Here is a 21,280-nt window from a genome sequence, read left to right as displayed (position 1 = left end):
TGCCACAGGTGTGCCTGATGGATGATGGCAAACACCTGGTGCAGTGCAGCGCTCGTCTCCTCAGAGCGCGAGCCGAGCGCTCGGATGTTTCCGGCACGTCCGAGCTGGGGGAGTGGCTTGAACGTGCCGGGGAGGCAGCTCGGGGCGGTGTAAGCACAACAATTGTGTTACAACCAAGAGAGTTGATTGGGGAATAACTGCAGTAATTTACTGAAAGCATGTGGTACTTTATCTGAACTAAAAGTACTCTTCAGAAACAAAAGATTGAACGGTTATGGGATGGACCAGTGACCAGTTTTTTTTCTTTTTTCAAATGGGTTGATTTGTTTGAGTCGACTGAGATAGATATCACAGGCACTAATTTAACTTTTATTTCTTATAATCTTTGCATGAACAGTATAAGGGGGTAGCACTAGAAAAGTTAACCATTAATCTGATTAACCATTAATCTACTGCTTAAATTTACAGCAATTTCACTTTAGTAATTAATCTTACAAACATAAACTTTAATTGGGGAAAATACATAACGGCCGCCCAATGACTGCTGGAATAGGCTCCAGCATCCCCGCGACTCTGAGAGCAGGCCGTTGGGATAATGGATGAATGGATAGATTAGATTGTTTTATTAGCCACACGACCAAGGCCGGTGAAATTTGTTTTTGGTACACATTAAACTCTGCAGCACAATACATACATGGACAACAACAGACACTCCATATATTATCACGAACAATACAGTTACACAATAACAGAAATAACCATATTACGCATAACAGTTAGGTGCATGTGGTATTTATGCCAATGGTGTGTGAGGACATTGACATTATCATTAGGCCTATATGCATCCAACTTTGTACTGTGATATGGTAAAATTGCCTCTCTCTCTCTCTCTCTCTCTCTCTCTCTCTCTCTCTCTCTCTCTCTCTCTCTCTCTCTCTCTCTCTCTCTCTCTCTCTCTCTCTCTCTCTCTCTCTCTCTATCTATCTATCTATCTATCTATCTATCTATCTACTAGTGATGTCTACAATTTATCCACAACGCATGCCGAGTATGATATTGTAGCGAATTCGGGGGACAATGTGATAACAAACTACAATCCCAGAATCCTTTGCAACATTGACTTTGGCAACGTTTCTTGTCGACGTGGGAAGGGAGGGATTCTGTCACAAACAAATGTTCCTGGGTGGCATTCTAGGCTCCATGAGATCTTTCCGTAACATGCCACTTCGTTTTCGTCGAAGGCTCCATGTGAATTTGAAATATGTGGCTTAAACCTGACGAGATATTGCTCAAAAATGCGTTCAAGTTATGGGTTACTGAGGACGATAATGACTATTTCGTTTTGCAAAGGAGGCGAGGGTATGGAGAAGGTGGAGGCGGTTTGACAGGTAACGTTTATGTTTTTTTTTAGCCGTTGACACATTTTGGTAAGGAGAGGCGCTACGTCCAAATCCATCACGAGAAATAAACAGGTCCGCGTCACTTGGCTCCGGCCGTGTATTTTAAATTAAGTTTGGATTCTCTCAGTGAGGGCGGATACGAGTGTGTACATACTGCACAGCTTGTTAAAGGAAAAGAACTGTCATAAGGCAACAGGTCGCTACTACGTTAGGTAAAAATGATTTAATGGAATTAGGATATTACTGGGTTGCTATTGTTCACTGCTGTTCAACAAGAGGGGCTGTCTTTTCGATCGTAAAGCCCCGTCTCTATGTGGTATTTATCCGGTGGGTTTTGTAGAAACGATGCGTTGAGTGGAAGATGAGGTCGAGGAAAAGAAAGGTGAACTGAGAATTATTGCAGCAGTCCTCTTATCTAATTGGTTCATTCCCTTCCTAGCTGATTATCATGCCGCTTGGCTAGCAGTTTCGATCCAGGGCGAAAAAAATAGTTTTTAAAAAAACTTAGCAATTATTCTCTTTTCTGGCAGTTCAGTAGATTTTGTATTGCCCTTTCATCCTGCAATATGAATACAGCAGCAACCCACAGTTGCCATAAAGGACACGAGTTTCTTTTTTAGTGTCTAAGAATCATTGAGTGCTTAAGGAATTGGCTCTATACATTTTGCAAATGCTACTTCATTGTGCAAAACCTCACTTCCTCTTAGGCCCCAAAATCCACTTTACACTTGTGTTTTTCTGGATTTTCTGTTGCCTAACATGGATTCCTATGTTTGTTTGTTTTTTTATACAAACTTCTGTCGTTTTTGTGACTTGAGCTGACTTACCTGTATTGTGTATATGTTGTTGTGCTGGTGATAAGACAAGGCGTTTTAGCCATTAATCTATGCTAACCCTTTTGTAGAATGTCACAGCACAGCTAATGTGATGATTAATGGGTATTTGGAGGAAGAAGAAGTAATCCCTGTCTTATCTGGCTGGTCTAATGAGAGTGGATGTTAAAACACTGCCTGACATTCATCGCTCCTGGAGCCCTTTCTATCACAAGAGCCTTTTAATGTCTCAGTTCGTCCCCTATCCATTTGTCTATCTCTTGTGGGTGATTTTTTTTTTCCAACAGCAATTTTAAGTTAATGACTTATGTAACCTGTGCTTAACACTTCCCATCTTATGGCATTTCATTGGGAAAACATCTGGAAGGCTTGTATTATGTTGTTATGTTAAGGCTTGTATTATGTTGATGTAGAGTTTGGGAGCGTGGTTTAGCGGTGACCTTGTTAATTGTTCGTGATGGGTATGTCAGACATGTTAGAAAGATTTGCTAATTTTAGGTACAGGGCATCGACATAGACTTAGAGGACATCATTCACGTCTCCACTATATTGCATGTCCTGTGGTTATGAATATGATTGATTAAAGAATGTTATTAATCCTGTTATCTTAAAAAATACATTTGGGAAGTTCTTAATGAACTTCACATGTTTAATGTAGTCAAAGGTTTATTGTGCATATGATTGTCAGCCAGGCATTCTATATTGCAGGTCTTCTTGTAGGAACTCTGGATACTGTGTTGGACTCTACATCTAAGGTCGCTCCCTTTCGCATCCTGCATCACACACCAGATTCACAAATCTACTGGTCAATAGCATGCGGTATGTCACTGATATTTGGTCATCTATTATTCCTCTATGTTTACATCATTCCATTAAATCTAAACGTCTGTTCTGTTACTGTTTCCCTGTCACTAATTATCTAGTTTTGCTGTGACCTGATAAGATTTTTAAGATTTTTACCCTTATTGTTGGGTTAGGTGCTACCAAAGAGGAGATCTTCCAGCACTGGGAATGGCTGAAGCACAACATCATGAGAACGCTTTCTGTTTTTGACTCAAGCGAGGACATCACTAGCTTTGTACAGGGCAAGATTAGAGTAAGAATTCACACAGGGGACTTGTAACACACCACACTGCTAGCACTCATCTCTCATGAGGTTTCCCTTTTAATCTGCCATCAGTGATAGCTTTCCCTGATGTGTGATACATGCTTAAATGCTAAAACCCCCACACTCTTTCGAAAATCTTTGTCATGTTTTTTCTCATTATCATCATTTACCGAGGTAACACCAAATGCTTTGATCCCTCAGCACCAAATACAAACTGTCTTTTCTAGGGTCTTATTGCTGAGGAAGGGAAGGTATCACTTGCGCAGGAGGATGATCCTGAGAAGTTCAGGGAAGCACTTTTGAGGTTTGAGAAGTGGTTTGAACTCCCGCAGAAGGAAAAGCTGGTGACATATTATTCTTGCAGCTACTGGAAAGGGAAAGTGCCATGCCAGGGTTGGCTCTATCTCAGCACAAACTTCCTCTGCTTCTATTCTTACCTACTCGGAGCTGAAGGTAAACCATTTCTCCCTTGTTTTTCCCGACTTGTTGTTCATCCTTTTCATATTCATTAGAAAAAACAAAACTCATTACAGACTTTGCTGGTTCAAGAGTAAAATAAATTGAACTATTGATAGGTCATAAAGAGGGAAAAAAAGCCTTAGGATTTTATAATGGCAGAAATGCAGGAATCCTAATGAACTTTTTACACTGCTGTCAGTAATGCCACAAACATTTTGAGGTGGTGACTTTGCCCTGTACTTTGGTGCCTGTTTTTATACAATAATAGTTGCTAATCAAATTATTATTATTATTATTATCACCATCAATATTATGTAGCTCAGGTATAAATTTTCTGTATGATTATTGTGTCATTTGGATGCATTTGATTGAAGATCTCACTGCATTTACATTGGCACATTTGCAATGCTAACCACATAGTTAAAGTCAGAGGAAAAAAAAAGCAATTTATCATCAGTGTATTATTATAATTGCAGTGCATGTGTTTTTCAACTGTCTACCAATGTTGTACCTTTTTGACGTGACATTTATTGTAACTGCAGTGAAACTGATAATCTCCTGGGACGAGGTCTGGAAGCTGGAGAAAACCTCTAACGTCATTCTGACTGAGAGCATCCATGTTTTGGCTCATGGAGAGGGTCACTACTTCTCCATGTTGCTACACCTTAATGAAACCTTTGTTATCATGGAACAGTTGGCTAATTACTCCATCAAGCGCCTATTTGACAAAGAGTCCTTCCAAAGAGAGCCAGCCCTCTCTGAACCTCTGCAGATTACAAAGAGGTACAGTCTGTCTGCTAAAATTCAATGCCGTTTCATAATCCTATTAAGATTTGCAGCTGACTAGACGACCAGGGAGGAAATGCCATAGAATTCAACCTGGATAATGACAAATTTGTAAACAGTTATTTGTTTTGATGTGCCTAGTGTAGAAAATGGGTGGACACATATGACACACATGCGACAATGCAACAACGCTAGAGCGCTTAGATGAACAGGAAGATGTACTTTGGCATTGATGATCCTAGGTATCTTACTCATCAAAGCTCATATCAGCAAGCATCTGCCCTGCTGAACTGCCCGAGAACAAGACACTGAATCCCTACATGACTACCCTGCAATCTGACCTCCCTGGAGGACAAACTGAAAACAATTTCCCTGCAGGCTCTTATAAGTATCGTATCATCAAGAATGACGATATGTCAGGGGTGTTCCTCATACAAAATAACAGGCACAACGAGGCTACTTGTATTTCACCAATATTCCAGGTCATACTTTGATGATATAAAAAAACAAAAACAATGATAACTGCTTGTAGCTAACCCAGGTACTCAAAAGATAAAAATGTAAAATGCACTAACAGCTCTCTGATCAGCCGAATGAGGGACATGATGAGATTATGTGTGGGTGTGTATGTTCAGGTGTGCATTGAGGCAAAATGGGATGACTTTTTATAGCTGCATTCAAACCAAACTCAAGTTCTGCTCATGCAGTCACTCCTCTCTCCCCCAGAGGCCTGGAAACTCACGCCAAGAGTGAACAGTTCCGGGCATTTTTTAGGCTCCCGAAAGAGGAGAACCTGTTGGAGGTGCATGAGAGCTTCTTGTGGGTGCCCTTCAGTCATTTTAACACACTCGGCAAGATCTGTGTCTCTGAAAATTACCTATGTTTTGCCAGTCAGGATGGAAGCCAATGCCATGTCATCATTCCCCTACGAGAGGTAAAGCAAAGAGCAGGCCGAACATTGCTGCAGGGTTGAATCCCACCAGTAAATATTTCCTATAAATGCTGTCTCAAACAACAGCCTGTCTAATGAGCACTAAGAATCATTTCAGCCCATTTACAGATCTCCAAAAGACATCAGCAGCCTGTTTGATGTAGGCAGTTTACATGATTAATAAGACAGAATAGACTTCTTGAAACTCATGCACATGTGGCAGACAAAGCAGAGCATGACATCAGGAAACATTGGGATTAAAATAAACACAATGGGTGATACAATGTCTGGGAGCAAAATTCAAGGGCATGCAGGCAGCAGCTGAGAAGGACACATTTTGATATAGGTCCTAATAGCTATAGAGAATGTTTAGTTGTTGAATTAAAAAAATTCAGATTTCTAGTCTAAATCACATTAGGTGGTAGTTCCATCATTACTGAATCAAAGATATCTCATACATTCCTAGACGTTTTCTTGTATCTGTTATTGTTATTTATTGAGGACTTTTTTTGTTGTGGTGTTTCACAATGGGTTCTTCTAGGTTGTTAATGTTGAGAAACCAGATTCCAGCAGCAGGGCTTTGACAGTGTGTGTGCGTGGCAAGAGGGCACTACGTTTCTCTGAGGTCCGGGACTATAAGCGACTTGCCAATTCAATCCGTAGCAGGTGTGGGATAAGTGCCAGCCCTCAGCACTCTGCCTCAATAGAGGTAACTTCGTGTTGCAGGTTTTGCTCCTCGGTGCCTGCTTAATTAACACTCTATCTTTCTTGATAATTGCAGTTGGCTGCTTATTTTGTTACCGGCAGAATTTATCAGTGTTTGGATAGTGCAAACCAACACCACTCTGTCTTTGCACTCTAGACCATACGAGGGGAATGTCAGTCACTCATCAATCACTTTGACGACAACCCTGAGGATGTAACTCTGATGGTGGGGCAGAAGGATAATAACAAGGCCGTAAGCACTGAGGCTCTAATGACCGTTTTCCACCCCCAGGATGTCGAAAACCTCGACCCCAAAATGGTGAACATTAATAGATTTGTTTCCATTGAACATCTGAGAAGTAGAGCATAGCACTGACCTAACAAATGAGGTAAATGATAACGTTGTGTTGTGTGCCATCCATGTGTTTGTAGCTGAAAGAAAAGATGAAGGAGCAGTCGTGGAATATCCACTTTTCAGAGTATGGACGTGGCACGAGCATGTTCTTCACCAAGAAGACGCGAGACCTTATTGTCCGTGGTGTCCCTGAGGCCTTGAGAGGAGAGCTGTGGATGTTTTTTTCAGGTATTCATTCATCAGATATGTCTCTTTGGCTATTGTTATGATGCAATTAAGTATCGATGATATCTTCATAAATCCATAGGTTCGGTCATTCACTAATGAAGCTCAGCATGGTGTTGTTTTTTTTTTTTTTTAAATTCCTCCCTTTTTCTCCCCAATTGTATCTGGCCAATTACCCCAGTCTTTCGCGCCGTCATGGTCGCTACTCCATCCCCTCTGCCGAGCCGGGGAGAGTTGCAGACTACCACATGCGTCTTCTAATACATGTGGAGTCGCCAGCCACTTCTTTTCACCTGACACTGAGGATTTTCGCCAGGGGGACGCAGTGTGTGGGAGGATCACACTATTCCCCTCAGTTCACCCCCCCCCCCCCGAACAGACCAGAGGAGGCGCTAGTGCAGTGACCAGGACACATACCCACATCTAGCTTCCCACCTACAGACACAGCCAATTGTGTCTGTAGGAACGCCCAACCAAGCCGAACGTAAGACAGGGATTCAAACTGGTGATCGCTGTGTTGGTAGGCAATGGAATAGACAGCTAAGCTACCCGGACACCCAAAGCTCAGCATGTTTAATGTCTTTAATCCATCCATCCATTATCTGAACCGCTTATCCTGCTCTCAGGGTCACGGGGATGCTGGAGCCTATTCCAGCAGTCATTGGGAGGCAGGCAGGGAGACACCCTGGACAGGCCACCAAGCCATCACAGGGCCGAGACATACACACACACACACACACACACACACACACACACACACACACACACACACACACACACACACACACACACACACATTCATACCTAGGGACAATTTTTAGTATGGCCGATTCACCTAACTTACATGTCTTTGGACTGTGGGAGGAAACCGGAACCCCCGGGGGAAACCCACGCAGATACAGGAAGAACATGCAAAAGCCACACAGAGGACGACCCAGGATGACCTACCAAGGTTTGACTACCCTGGGGCTCAAACCTGGGACCTTCTTGCTGTGAGGTGACCGCGCTAACCACTGCGCCACCATGCCGCCATGTTTAATGTCTTTAAATGTATTTCTTAATTTATTGAACAAAATATGGGCTTTTTGGGATCATTGTGGTGTCATAACATTTTGGAATGACTGTTCATGGTTTTTATCTTTTCTGTAGGTGCAGTAAATGACATGGCCACTCACCCAGGGTATTATAACGAGCTGGTTGAGCAGTCTCTGGGTACAAGCACACTGGCTACAGATGAGATAGAGAGAGACCTACACCGTTCCCTGCCAGAGCACCCTGCATTTCAGAGTGACACAGGAATCTCTGCTCTACGTAGAGTACTCACTGCCTATGCCTATAGGAACCCCAAAATTGGCTACTGCCAGGTATAGAGCCTGTAGTCGATTGTGATTTTCATATACATATCCCTTGTCTGCAACAAACCTCACACATCCAACTTAAACAGCCAATCTCTTAAGCCTGTCTTTTTTTCCCACACAGGCCATGAACATTCTTACATCAGTTCTGCTACTTTATGCTAAAGAAGAGGAGGCTTTCTGGCTGCTGGTGGCTGTGTGTGAGAGGATGCTACCTGATTACTTTAACCGCCGTATTATTGGTGAGAGTGGATACTAAAGGGACTGTTGAAAAATTAAATCAATGACCCATTTTCTTATACTGTTTACTTAATACAGTAAGTCTTTTGCGCTCAGCTTGTGGCAGTGACTGGTAACTTTGGCATACAAAATCCAAGTTATTTCTGGAACTTCAGATGTGCTTTGAGCTGGTGTGTTGGTGTTTTCTCAGGTGCCTTAGTGGACCAGGCGGTGTTTGAGGACCTGATTCGGGAGCAGCTCCCACAGCTGGTGGAGCACATGACAGACCTGAGTTTTTTCTCCTCTGTGTCCTTGTCCTGGTTCCTTACACTCTTCATCAGTGTCCTTCCCATAGAAAGTGCTGTGAATGTGGTGGACTGTTTCTTCTATGATGGCATTAAAGCTATCTTGCAGCTTGGCCTGGCTGTGCTTGACTACAACATAGAAGCACTGATCAGCTGCCACGATGATGCAGAGGCTGTCACAATTCTCAACAAGTAAGTGTCAACTAGGAAATGGGCCAACTGACTTGGGGTAGCTAATTCAAACCTTAGAAATGCATTGTAAATCAAAAGCAAAACAATAAAATGGTTTGAAAATCAGATATTGGCTATATTAATGTTCTCTCGCTCTCTGTGATATGTTTTTGTTTTCTGGACAGGTTTTTTGACAGTGTAACAAACAAAGACAGCCCATTGCCCCCCACGGTGCAGCAAGCTTCATTGGGGAATAATGATAAAGCATCCCACTCCAATGTAGACATCAGTGAACTGATCCGAGAGGCCTATGAGGTACTCCTAGAAATCCATAATTCCAATGCGTAAACCCAGTTTTGTTTTCCCATTTTTGTGATATAGTTGATTAAAATAATTATAACTCTCATCAGAAATATGGAAATATCCGTTCAGAGGAAGTTGAGAGCTCACGGAAAAGAAACAAACTACATGTTATCCAGACCTTAGAGGATACAACCAAGCAAAATGTTGTGAGTGCTTACCCATTTTGGTAAAAATAAGCATTTTATTTCATCATTATTGTTGCGTTAAAAATTAATTTAAACTCTGTTTTCAGCTGCGAGTGGTGTCACAAGAGGTCAAATTCAATGCTTTGCAGCTCGATGGGCTTTACCATTTGTTCAAAGTGAGTGAGCAGCTCAACTCTTCAAAAATGTATATGCTGTAGACATTCTTACATAATGTTATTTCGTTTGATACAGTTGTCATGAATATGAGGGTACTTAAAAAAAAGAATCGTATTGGACATTATCCTCATATCTCTCTTCAATCTGTTTTTCAGAGGCAACATTTTCTCAGTTGCTATTGGACAATGAACAGTCCAGCTCTACTGCACCATGACCCCAGTCTGGCTTATTTGGAGCAGTACCAGTTGGGTTTTCAGCAATTCAGCCTGCTCTTCCCTCTCTTGGAGCCATGGGTCCTCTGCTCGGGCAAGAACACCCTATCCCTGTGGATCTTCCGCCTTATAGATGAGAACCAAGATGGCCTCATCAATTTCAGAGAATTTTGCTGTGCCCTTGGTGAGCTTACATATTCTGTCATTATGTCCCTGCTGCCAGTCCACTTCCCACACCCTTATCTTTTCTTTTGCCCCTCTCATAATACTTTCCGTAACATTGCCAGAATGACTTACAGCACCGCTGGTGGTTTTGGCTGTCAAACATACAGCTCCTATCTGTACAATTAGCATTTGTTCACACATGACATAACAGTGCCTTCTGTATTGTTACATCACCATTCCTGTAGGATGTCTTTTATTTTGTTGTAGACTATGACATCTCTGTTCCACACAGCTGCTTGTTGATTTCTACCTATGCGCAGACTCAATGTAGCTTGCTTATCTCTAAGTCAGTCCAATTTCTAGACATTTAAATATGCTCCTACTTTTGCTGGTTTACAGACAAATGCCTGCCTTGAGCAAGTCACAGATGGGGACCTTGTTATTGGGTCACTCGTTCCTATAAAAGTGTCTTGTAAGATTGACATAAACTGTGCAAGCTCGACCCAGCAATCTTATGGCTTTTGTGCAAACTATCATTGTCCCAGAACGTTTCCAGAAATGTTACTAAATCTTAAGTTGGCAAATTGCCAGTGCAGTTTTTCTGGCCTATTAAAACCAGCTCACAGTCACATGACCCCGACACGGAACATTGCCTGAAGATTTGGGTTTGGCTGTATGTGTGACAGGGGTTTATGTGAGCACTTACAAAACATATTATGAGCTTTATTATCTCTCCTGCTATTGTTGCTTCTTCCACAGATACTCTGTACAGTGCATCGTTCACAAATAAGCTGAAATTTCTGTTCAAGCTACACCTGCCACCTGGTAAGTGAAGTAACACTATGAAGCCAGAGATTGCACATCTTAATCAAAATGCTAAAAATAAATTCTAATTTTCGTTAACATTTCCAAAAGGGCATCAAAAAGCATTTGCGTCACATCTAAAACATGTTTTCTCATTAATAAACATGATTATAGATTTTATCTTCTCAGTTTGATTGTATTTTGTAGCTTTGCTACCTGGTATAACAACAAAGAGCCTCATCATCCGACCATATCCCTGACATGTGATGATAGGCTTCTGCAGGTTCAAGGTTCATGTTTGTCAAGTGTTTTATGAACAGAATGATTAAAAACATTAAAATACTTACTAAAAAGCAACAATATAGTCTCATATCACAATACATACGTACAACAGCAGACAAAGCAACCTTAAGTCACGGTAATACAGCACAACATTTAGCTACAAGTCTGTATTAGCAGTGCTTAAAAGTCTGTGAGTATTTATTTCCATAATTCAGTCCATAATTAGGTGTTTGTTGAGTGTGTAGACTATGTCTGGAAAGAAGCTACTGTTAAATGTGTGGTTCTTGCCCACATACTGTGGCTCTGTCTCCTGTCTGTGTGCTGGGTGAAAGGACTTTGCCAGGGCAGTGGTTGCTGTAGGCTCAGAGAGGGCATTTTTGTCAAGGACTACCCCCGCCTCACCACCACCACAAAGAGTATCTGTAATGGGTTCAGAACTGCTTAAATTTGCATTACTAGTTGAGCAATCAAAGTATACAGAAACATCCATAGTTGGTGATGCAGCAAGAGTAACAGTAGCAGGAGAGTTCATGAGAGGTATTGTAGTACACACCTCAAAGGCATTATGAATGCTATACATTTTATTTGATAGGATACTCAAAGGCCATATCCTTAACCAGTGTGTTGGTCATTAACTGGGAAAAGCTGTTGGGTATATCAGCTTGACAGAGCGGGATGGCATTGCTTCCCTGACAGTTTCATTCGTGCATACAAAAAGCAACAGCCTCACAGTAATGCTCAGTAGTGCGGGTCAGAGAAGAGAGGGGTATATATAGGACATGATAAAGGCAGAATGTGTGAAGGGAGTAAGTGCTTCATGTGAATTAGATCATCACTTGGGAGAATACAGTCATCATTGTCTGGCTGCTCTTAAGTTTGGGTTTGAATTGCGATGGAAAACCCAAAGTTGAGAATATTAACCAAAAAATCAAGTCTACGTATTTATGATGTCAAATGATGATATGTAGGTAAAGCTGGGAGCTAGTGTTTCTATATGCATTTTCCATAATCATAGTACTATCAGTTTTGCCCACTGGAGTATATCCTTATCCCTTGAAAATCACATTATTGTGGTGCTTATTTATTGCTGTGTATCAGTGTGATTTCACAGATGACTGTTTTATCCTGGTTTTTGTTTGTTTATTTTTTGACTGTACCACACATTAGTGCATGTTTATTGGCAAAAGACCAAACTATCCTTTGGTATTAAGATATCACATTTCAAAGCTGAAATTCAAGGCTGGTCATATTTTTGTACAGGGTCACAAGCTCCAGCAATCATTAAGCTAAAACTCGCTTAACTCTCACAGTGATAAAGACAGGCAGAGATAAGGTTTTGCGCAGACCAACATTAGTCATGAGCAACACCAATGAGTGATAAATTAGATGGAATTTTTTTTTTAACAAAAACAGAAATATGGGTTCGTGCATGTACTGTTGTCATAACTAAATACCCTTCTCTTGCAGTTCAGTTAACTCACAATCACTGGCTTGAAAATTATGAGCAAAGTAAATTTAACCACTTCTCTGTAACCGTATCGCAACATTTGAAAGACATTTATTTATTTTACAATCAGGGTCTTGTTTTCGTAGTTTTTGCTTTTGTGCATATTGATTTTGTCATTTTCATCACCAGCTTCATTATAGAGATTTTGGACACCACTGCACAGAGCTTTACTACCACGTCTGATGGCGCAACTGAACATGAGCATTAAACCTGTCCTCTGGACAACTACAATAACAAACAAATCCTAGTGCTGCTGTTAGACTTGGTACATGGGGTGTCTGGGTAGTGTAGTGGTCTATTCCGTTGCTTACCAACACAGGGATTGCCGGTTCAAATCTCCATGTTACCTCCGGCTTGTTCGGGCATCCCTACAGACACAATTGGCCGTGTTTGCGGGTGGGAAGCCGGATGTAGGTATGTGTCCTGGTTGTTGCACTAGCGCCTCCTCTGGTCGGTTGAGGCGCCTGTTCTGGGGGGAATAGCATGATCCTCCCATGCACTACGTTCCCCCGGCAAAACTCCTCACTGTCAGGTGAAAAGAAGCGGCTGGCGACTTCACATGTATCAGAGGAGGCATGGGGTAGTCTGCAGCCCTCCCCGGATGGGCAGAGGGGGTGGAGCAGTGACCGGGATGGCTCGGAAGAGTGGGGTAATTGGCCGGATACAATTGGAGAGAAAAAGGGGGGAACCCCCCCCTAAAAAAAAAAGACTTGGTACATGATTTCCTATTATCTATGACTTCTCAGTTGCGCTGCCCAGGTAGTTTATTGATGGTTACCAATGCCTACGGTAACTATGATGGTCATTCCTACAAATTGAATCAGGAACTAACTCAGCAATGTGATGGAGCATATTTGATAATATCTGACATTTCAGGTAATAACTTTTAACTTGCACTTTTGTTTTCACTTCTAAATATGTGATTTAGATAATTGGGTTAAATTGGACCTGTTGAAACAGATCTGACGCTCATGTTCCAGTGCCCCATAAGATGCCATTCTAACACTGAGTCCAGCGGTGGTCCCATATCCAAAATCTCCAAAATGAAGCAGTTCAGTAAAACAATATCATATTTAATATACACAATGGCAAAAACTACAGGAATTAAACCCAGGTTGCAAAAAAGTAAACCCTAGAATAATCCTTTATGTACCCATCTATACTACATAATTTAAAAACAAGCGTTTCGTTAATCGAGGGCTCTGTTTGCTAAACAACTATAATCTGCATCTGGGTTCTCTTGGTCCCAATAGTCTTTTCATGTCTTTTTCTGTCTTGGGTTTTCTGAATGCACTCACAGAGACTATTTTCTAGCTTTCACAGGCAGTCCTTTGCGCTCAAAGGAACAAAGAATCCAGGTCTTTGTTCCAAAGATCGAAGACTCTTCCCACTTCAATAGACTGACTGGTCAGCTTCTTTGCTGTTCCTTTCCCTTTCAAACTCTCATTCTACTTTTCCCTTTTCCCACTATATTCCTTCATTATCCTGTAGTTTAGTTTACCTGAATGCCTGCATATAATGTAAATGTACCATCAATCAAAGAGTTTATGAATGCAGTTTACTCATATGCCTCTTACACATTGTAGCATTTAATCTCCCAGAGGATGGTGTGATAAGGAAAAGCCCTGAAAGAGGTAATGGTTTACCTGACCTTGTGAACTTGCTCACAATTACAGTTTTGAATTGGTCCAAATATCTCAAGCCTTAATGAAATTACTGCACGTGGCTCATTTAGTATCTTTTTTTCGTTTATCAATTTGATATTGTAGGTAGAGGGAAAGTAGACTTGCAGGCGTACCTGAAACAGTGGCAAGATGAGATACATAAGAAAGAGGAAACCATCAAGGATTTGCCCAGGATTGACCAGGTAATTCTACTGTTGTGTTAAAGGTTATCTCAGTTTAGCGTTTTACACTAAAAAAAAGCTCTTACTTGTTATTAATTTCAAATGTTAATTTCATTCAATAAGCAGTAATTTGTTAGATGAGTATTTGAATGTCTTTGTTACCCCCTCAAAGTTTGTGGTTTTGTCCTCAGTTACCTTCAAAAGAGAAGGATGAGAAATAAATAAAGTTTGAAGGATTTTGTATAATTTAACTTCATTTTGCTATTAGGAGGAGACAACAAAGTTAAGTAAAGGTAAAGAAGCATTATCTTATCAGTAACTAAAATATTAGTGAAATTAAAGTAATTTCTTTTTTAATTTTCTTTTTTTCTGAGAAACGTAACCGCGACCCTGAGAGCAGGATAGGTGGTTTGGTAATGGATGGATGTTACTGTCCATCTGTGTTCATGGAAATTGTGCATGTAAGATGTATTACATATAGGGTGACCAGATGTGAATGGGGGAAATTCAGGGCAAGGGAGTTGGGTGTGGGCATGGTCATGTGGCCAGAGTGGGCGTGGCCTCCAGTACATCACATTCAATGTCAATAAACAGTAACATTCAAACACATGAAAGTCAAAACTCCACTCTAGAATTTATTATTTTTGTTCATGAGCATGAAGTCAACTGTCTGTCATTAGGAAAAAGAAACAAGGCTTTTTATGTAACAGAGTATAAATCAATATGTGTTACATAAAATCCATTTTATTTTATTCATTGTTAGCATTGCAGTGCCTATCACATCTGTCTGTGCAATGCTGCCTGCAACTACACTTTCCCTGTACGTGTGACTGCAACTTCTGCTGTCTTAATCTACACTAGAAAACAAGAAGGGGAAAAGACCACACATTTTGTGGCTTTTTTTGTGTTACTTTGTGGCTATGTCTGTGTGAATGTTCTCATTCATCCAGGTCATGGTTATCCAAAGGAGTTAAATCAAGTGCAATTGGACTTGGTATATATCCGTGAAAACGTTTCACCTCTCATCCAAGAGGCTTCCTCAGTTCGTGCCTTTCTGACTAGACAAAGCTAGTCTGACTGGCTGGTGATGAGACTCAGAATTTATCATCTTGGAGTCGTTTTCAGAGCTATAGATGTGGCTATAACAATGCTGTTGACACAATGTCCAAGTTAAATTTGTCATATTTTGACATATATTGCTAGAGGGCACATGGTAAAAATAAATCAGCCACCACTGCACTGAGAAGTCTGCCTTCATCTAATTAATGTTGGAACCTGTAGTACAAGTTGGAGTAATACTCAAGAAGACACAAAAAATTCCATTAGCCTACCTTGTAGGAAGACTGGATTGCAGAGGGTTGCTGGCATATTTGACAGATGAGATTATTAGGCTATAACTAATCAAAACTCGTGTTTAGTCTAATTGTTGGGACAAACAGGATGGGATTCAGAACAACTGCTCATAATTTGGAACTGTCCCGAATTTTTTGGAATGTCTGGTCACCCAATCACATAATTTAGATTCTTAATGACATAATCTTGTGTTTGATCTTCTAAGACTCAGTTCATCCAGTTCTCCAAGACCCTGTACAACCTCTTTCATGGTGACCCAGAGGAGGAGTCTCTGTATCGTGCTGTTGCCCATGTGACCAGCCTTCTTCTGAGGATGGAGGAAGTAGGACGCAGGCTGCAGGAGCCAAATGGCCCCCAGGAGCCCATAAAGCCCACCAAGATCACTCTGGAGGGGCCTATGGCTGACACTGAGGCTTCTACCACCCTGGAAAGCTCAGACACCTTGAGCATCGACTGCACCCAGGAAGCAGGACCCAATCTCCCTGAGGTGGAATGGTCTTTTTCTTTTGAGCAGGTCCTGGCATCTCTACTGAATGAGCCTGTTATCGTGAGCTTCTTTGATAGGCCTGTGGATTTTCAGATCAAACTGGACCAAGCAAAGGTTGCCCAGCTCAAACTAACAGTTAACAAGTGAATGAATACTTTGTGGTTGTCATTTCTGATTGAAGCCATTAAGTCCACATTAATTTCCTTGTTAGTCCTCTCCATAATTGGAGAGCGTGGTAGATTTGGAAGATTTCAGTTTGTTAGACCCTGAGCAATGTTGAAAGATGTCATGAGTAAGGGGGTGCGTGTCAATCAATGAACTCTACTTCCTATTGAGGCACTTTCCAAATACGGTGTCTGTCTTGTTGCAGTCTGACACCAAACGTGGTTGTGCACCTTGTATGTAGGTCAGGCTGTTTAACCAGATGACAACTTGTAGATAACAACAACAGCTGACATAGCATGATCAGACATTTGCCAAAAAAGTTGGCCTTCCAAAGTCGCTTTAGACATCACTGCAATCATCCACTGGAAAACGCTTTGCATGTTAAGCCTCTGTTTGGGTATTTGCTGTGGTTTTTCCAATTTTAGATCATGAAGTCATTTTACACCAGTTAACATGATAAGGCTTTTTGGATGTAAGAAATGTAATGTATATATTCTCATGCATCCAATTCTACTTAATTATAAATAGTGTCCCCCATAGTCAGATATATTCTCCCCTAAGATCTCTGATGTCATGTAGACAATACCTCTGCATTGAGAAGTACACTGAAAAAGGACATTGGGCCATCAGTGGGATAACCTCTAGGGGGACCAAAGCAAGTGGAGGACCCTTAAGATAACAAATAGGGTAATACTTGATAAAATTAGATGTGTTAGGGTGAGGGGCCCTATGTCAAATCTTCTTCAGGCCTAAAATTCCTTAGTGCCATATTAGTTAAGAGCACCCAAACTGATTTTCTGGGCATTTGGGTATATTTTTCCATTTCAGGCTGCTTATCCCTGCTGTAAAATTGAAACTTATTTGGTTGTAAATGTTTAAACATTTGGCGATTGCGGTGTCTGCTATTCATTGCCAATATCAGTTTTACATCTGGTTGAAATGACAGATTAGTTTATTTTATGGTTTGTTGCTATAAAGGGAGAGATATATATGCTCAATGATTGAAGAGCAGTGTATGTGAATTCTTACATTGCATATTTTTCCGATTTAGATTTCAGCTACACCAGCCCTTTATTCATGTTGGTCAGAGAAAATATAAGCTTTGAAGCCAGAGAGGGAGGTCAGTCAAAATCTGTGTGCATATTGGATGAATTATGTGGAAAGTACAAAAGAGGGAAGTGGTGTTGTACTGGAGCAATAACATACATGAGGGAAAGCTATGTTTGGGTGAGCACAGTACACTCAACGACTACCACACCATGCCCAATGACCGCAGTATAGCATGACCTCACGTGTGTCTTGTGCTGGAAATATGGCCATCGCACAGTAAAAATCCCTGCAAATAGCCGTGATCATGTTCCGGGGAAATCATTTGATAATTCCTGCAGCTACATTAAGCTTCACACTGGGCAGAAATTGACCTGTTTGTGAACCTGAAAAATAAACTGTTCTTCACGGAAAAGGTTAAAAGGGAACATATTTCTGTTTAGTGTAATGTTTTCTCAGAATACCGGTTTTGTTTTTATTACTGAAAAATGCAATTCATTTCAAGAAGAATACAAAGTATTTGTTTATGAATACCAATTAAATTCACTGGTTTATTAGATCATTGTTTACAAGACATGCGTTGCTGGTTTTCTGTTAGCACACTTGCACACCACTTTGAATTATATTTTGATTCATTAAATCTCAGGGTGTGATACATGTAAAATGGGAGGGGGGCAATGTTTAACTATGTTTAACTATATGCAACTTAGTTTAACATAGCTTATTTTTGTCTGTAATATTTTAAAGGAAGAATGAGTAGGATTTTCTTAAAAAAATGTATAGACTCATACAAAATCCCTCTTAATCATCACTTATGACCCACTAGATGTACTGTGCAGTGTCTGTAACTGCAGAAAGCCTGTCCTCTGCCTGTATTTTCTTATTTTGCTGTGTACAGGAAATTTCTGGGTGTTAACTTTGGGCAGTCAGTGTGTAGCCCTCAGGCAACGGTGTCCAGGTAGCATGGCGGTCTATTCCGTTGCCTACCAACACAGGGATCGCCGGTGCGAATCCCCGTGTTACCTTTGGCTTGGTCGGGCATCCCTACAGACACAATTGACCGTGTCTGCGGGTGGGAAGCCGGCTGTGGGTATGTGTATTGGTCGCTGCACTAGCGCCTCCTCTGGTCGGTCGGGGCGCCTGTTTGGGGGGGGGGGGTGGGGGAATGGCATGATCCTCCCACACGCTATGTCCCCCTAGCGAAACTCCTCACTGCCAGGTGAAAAGAAGCAGCTGGCGACTCCACGTGTATCGGAGGACGCATATGGTAGTCTGCAGCCCTCCCCGGATCGGCAGAGATGGTTGAGCAGCAACCGGGACGGCTCAGAAGAGTAGGGTAATTAGCCGGGTACAGTTGGAGTGAAAAAACGGCGGGGGGGGGTGTAACCCCCAGACAATAAAAGTGTGCAGGGTGTGAGGGCGAGATTCTGTAAAAACGTAGCAACCAGGTGCCAGATTGTAAGCACGCATCCAAGAGGAAGCTACGACAATGGCGGACACAGTGCTGGAAAAACGCAAATATAGCGAGGCGAAACGCCGAGCTAACAAAGTTGGTTCCAAAACGAGAGTGAGTCTGGAGTTGGCTTTCACCCGCTGGCAAGCACTGAAGGAGAGGAGTGAAGAGTGACGCGGAGCAACTCCGGTCGGGGGGAATGTGCGTCTGGTGACATTGAGCTGGGGGGCGGGCAACTTTGAATTTTGTTTACAAACCTTAACCAACAAATCCTACTCATTGTGCCTTTAATGTGGGGCTATTGCACAGTTAAAGTTTTTGCCATAGTTTGCTAGCCTACAATCGTACCATCCTTTCCATTATCTGTCCATTATCCAAACCGCTTATCCTGTTCTCAGGGTCCACTCAGCACAAATTGCCAGATATTCATTACTCGGGTTGCTAATCTCATATCATAAGCACATTTGCCTTGTGCTACCTTTACCCTTATTTGCATATGTGTTGGCAAAGAATTGTTGCACAAATATTGAAATGTTTGATATATTACCAAGCTGTATTCATGCCTGATGCTCAACTGCGTGGCCCCAAGGGGCCAGATTCCCAAATTATTCAGAAAATATTCTTAGATTTAATTCATTTACAACTATAATTCTTTTGCTCTTTTCTTTATTTTCTTGTTGTATATTCTATATTATATACCCAATTACAACTTATACATGTAATTGTAATTGCATATCATTGTGATTATATTATTATTATTATTATTATTATTATTATTAATATACTTTTGACTTAAGGCCATACTCTTTGTGCTAAAGAATTTAAAATCCAACGCTGGATTTGACTGAATTAGTCGAGTCATGCTAATGGAAGTTTAAAAACACCTGTAAAATTCATCAAAGGTCACTTACCCATATACTCTTTGTATCTTAAGCTCAATTAGTCAATTAGAATGGAGAAAATTTTAATTTTGGTGGGAGGAGAGAAAAAATCCAGTAATTGATAGGTGCTCTAATGCAGTACTGTTTAGAGCTTTAAGAGCCTGTTAGACGATTGTGTGACAAAAGTTGTGACAGCAATTTTAATTTCCAATGCTTAAAAAGCATTTCTGACAAGGGTATACTGTTTCTGTATTGCTATTAGCCAACAGTGTTTTGCCTGCAAAGCAGTGGTACAATTGACATATCTCCTTAAGTTGATAAATGACTGTTTAGGACAACTTAAACTCTTCTATCAAGGCAGCTGGTAGCTTTGCTATTTTGCTTTATATCCCATTTATCCCGTTGCAGCAAACAGGATTCACAACATCCCCTGCAAATGTAAATGTAGTATAAAGGTTTTGTAGTCGATGGATTTAAAATGAAATCCTGTTTAAAAAAAGAAAAAAAATTAAGTGAAACATTGATATTTATGTTTTGCTTGCTTGGTGATGATATTTTATTTTCCATACAAATGTAAGAATAAAGAGTTGTGGTTATCCCATTAACAATGTATTTCTTGAGTTCTTAATCATTCATGCTCACCTCTGTCTGTCTATATAGTATGTAAACCTACAACCAGTTTGAATTGATCTTCCACAATAATCGCATTGGCTGCAAATCAGTGCAAGAGTGCCCAGAAGGCCAAGATTTAATGTTGGGCCCGGAGACTTTACTTTCCTTTCTCCTCAGACGATACGGCTCTGCCCTAAGGCCACCCATTTACAAACCATGTTCAGATTCAGAGCCACCTATTCGGTTGTCCCACAGGTCACACCTGACAAGCAAACACTCTCTCTTAACTCCAATGATGACTTTGCAGCTTGGTTTTGACATACTGTAAACAAAAATGATATTCACAAAAACATAGGCAGCAAATTCATAATTTTTAACCAGGCTAGTTTATTTGTTTAATTAAATGCTACACATCCACCGGGGTTGTTGGGTTTACACATGTGAAGCAGGCTGAACAAATCGACCAGCCAACTGCATCTTATTGTTTCAGTGTGGACGTCTGAAATTGAGTTCAACACACCTGGATTACATAAACCTCTGAACATTACCATTTTAACCTATTTAGTGGTCAGCAGTATAATGGAGTTTGCTTTTTTGTGATTCCCTCTACATTGCCCAAAACACAATACAAAATTGTTAAAAGTGGGCTCATAAACCACTCTCGCCTGGCTCTATGCAACTTTTTGCCTGCCTTGTTATTACATCATTGACAGTATCGGCCGGTGCGACTGCTCAAATGACCCCTGCTTGACAAACCGGTTACAAATCAAATCATTTGACGCAATAGCACTGTATGGCTACCTCCTCGTCAGTTGTGACAGCCAGGGCCAATCCAAACCTTTACGGGAGGCCCCAAGCAGTGTGTGATTTGGGGCCCATCTATCCCAGCACCACTTTGTTAGTCAAGTGGCCGCGGGACCCCTGGCAGTCCTTCAGTTCACTGATGTCT

General features: G+C 41.2%; 1 protein-coding gene across 1 annotated transcript; it reads left to right on the top strand.

Annotated features, from left to right (window-relative positions):
* The first annotated feature begins 1,192 nt into the window (after positions 1 to 1,192).
* On the top strand, positions 1,193 to 18,501 carry tbc1d8b (TBC1 domain family member 8B). The gene is made up of 20 exons (XM_056285382.1): positions 1,193 to 1,388; positions 2,942 to 3,052; positions 3,211 to 3,329; positions 3,569 to 3,794; positions 4,343 to 4,583; positions 5,313 to 5,520; positions 6,059 to 6,226; positions 6,380 to 6,541; positions 6,655 to 6,805; positions 7,952 to 8,166; positions 8,282 to 8,399; positions 8,588 to 8,873; positions 9,038 to 9,167; positions 9,263 to 9,361; positions 9,448 to 9,516; positions 9,673 to 9,913; positions 10,654 to 10,719; positions 14,074 to 14,121; positions 14,257 to 14,354; positions 15,892 to 18,501. Exons 1-20 carry the CDS (start codon positions 1,262 to 1,264, stop codon positions 16,318 to 16,320), a joined length of 3,312 nt encoding a protein of 1,103 aa, XP_056141357.1. The 5' UTR covers positions 1,193 to 1,261; the 3' UTR covers positions 16,321 to 18,501.
* Positions 18,502 to 21,280: the final 2,779 nt, after the last annotated feature.

This window comes from Lampris incognitus, chromosome 8, assembly GCF_029633865.1.
Source record: "Lampris incognitus isolate fLamInc1 chromosome 8, fLamInc1.hap2, whole genome shotgun sequence".
Lineage (NCBI taxonomy): Eukaryota > Metazoa > Chordata > Actinopteri > Lampriformes > Lampridae > Lampris > Lampris incognitus.
Note: the sequence above shows the minus strand (reverse complement) of the source record. Positions and strands in the feature narration are given on the sequence as shown.

Bases quoted from the DNA above. Each gene is read 5' to 3' on its own strand.
- tbc1d8b (XM_056285382.1), top strand. From the start codon at position 1,262: ATGTGGCTTAAACCTGACGAGATATTGCTCAAAAATGCGTTCAAGTTA. The intron at 6,227-6,379 runs GTAACTTCGTGT...TTTGCACTCTAG, and splicing joins AGCACTCTGCCTCAATAGAG to ACCATACGAGGGGAATGTCA. The intron at 9,517-9,672 runs GTGAGTGAGCAG...TCTGTTTTTCAG, and splicing joins GGCTTTACCATTTGTTCAAA to AGGCAACATTTTCTCAGTTG.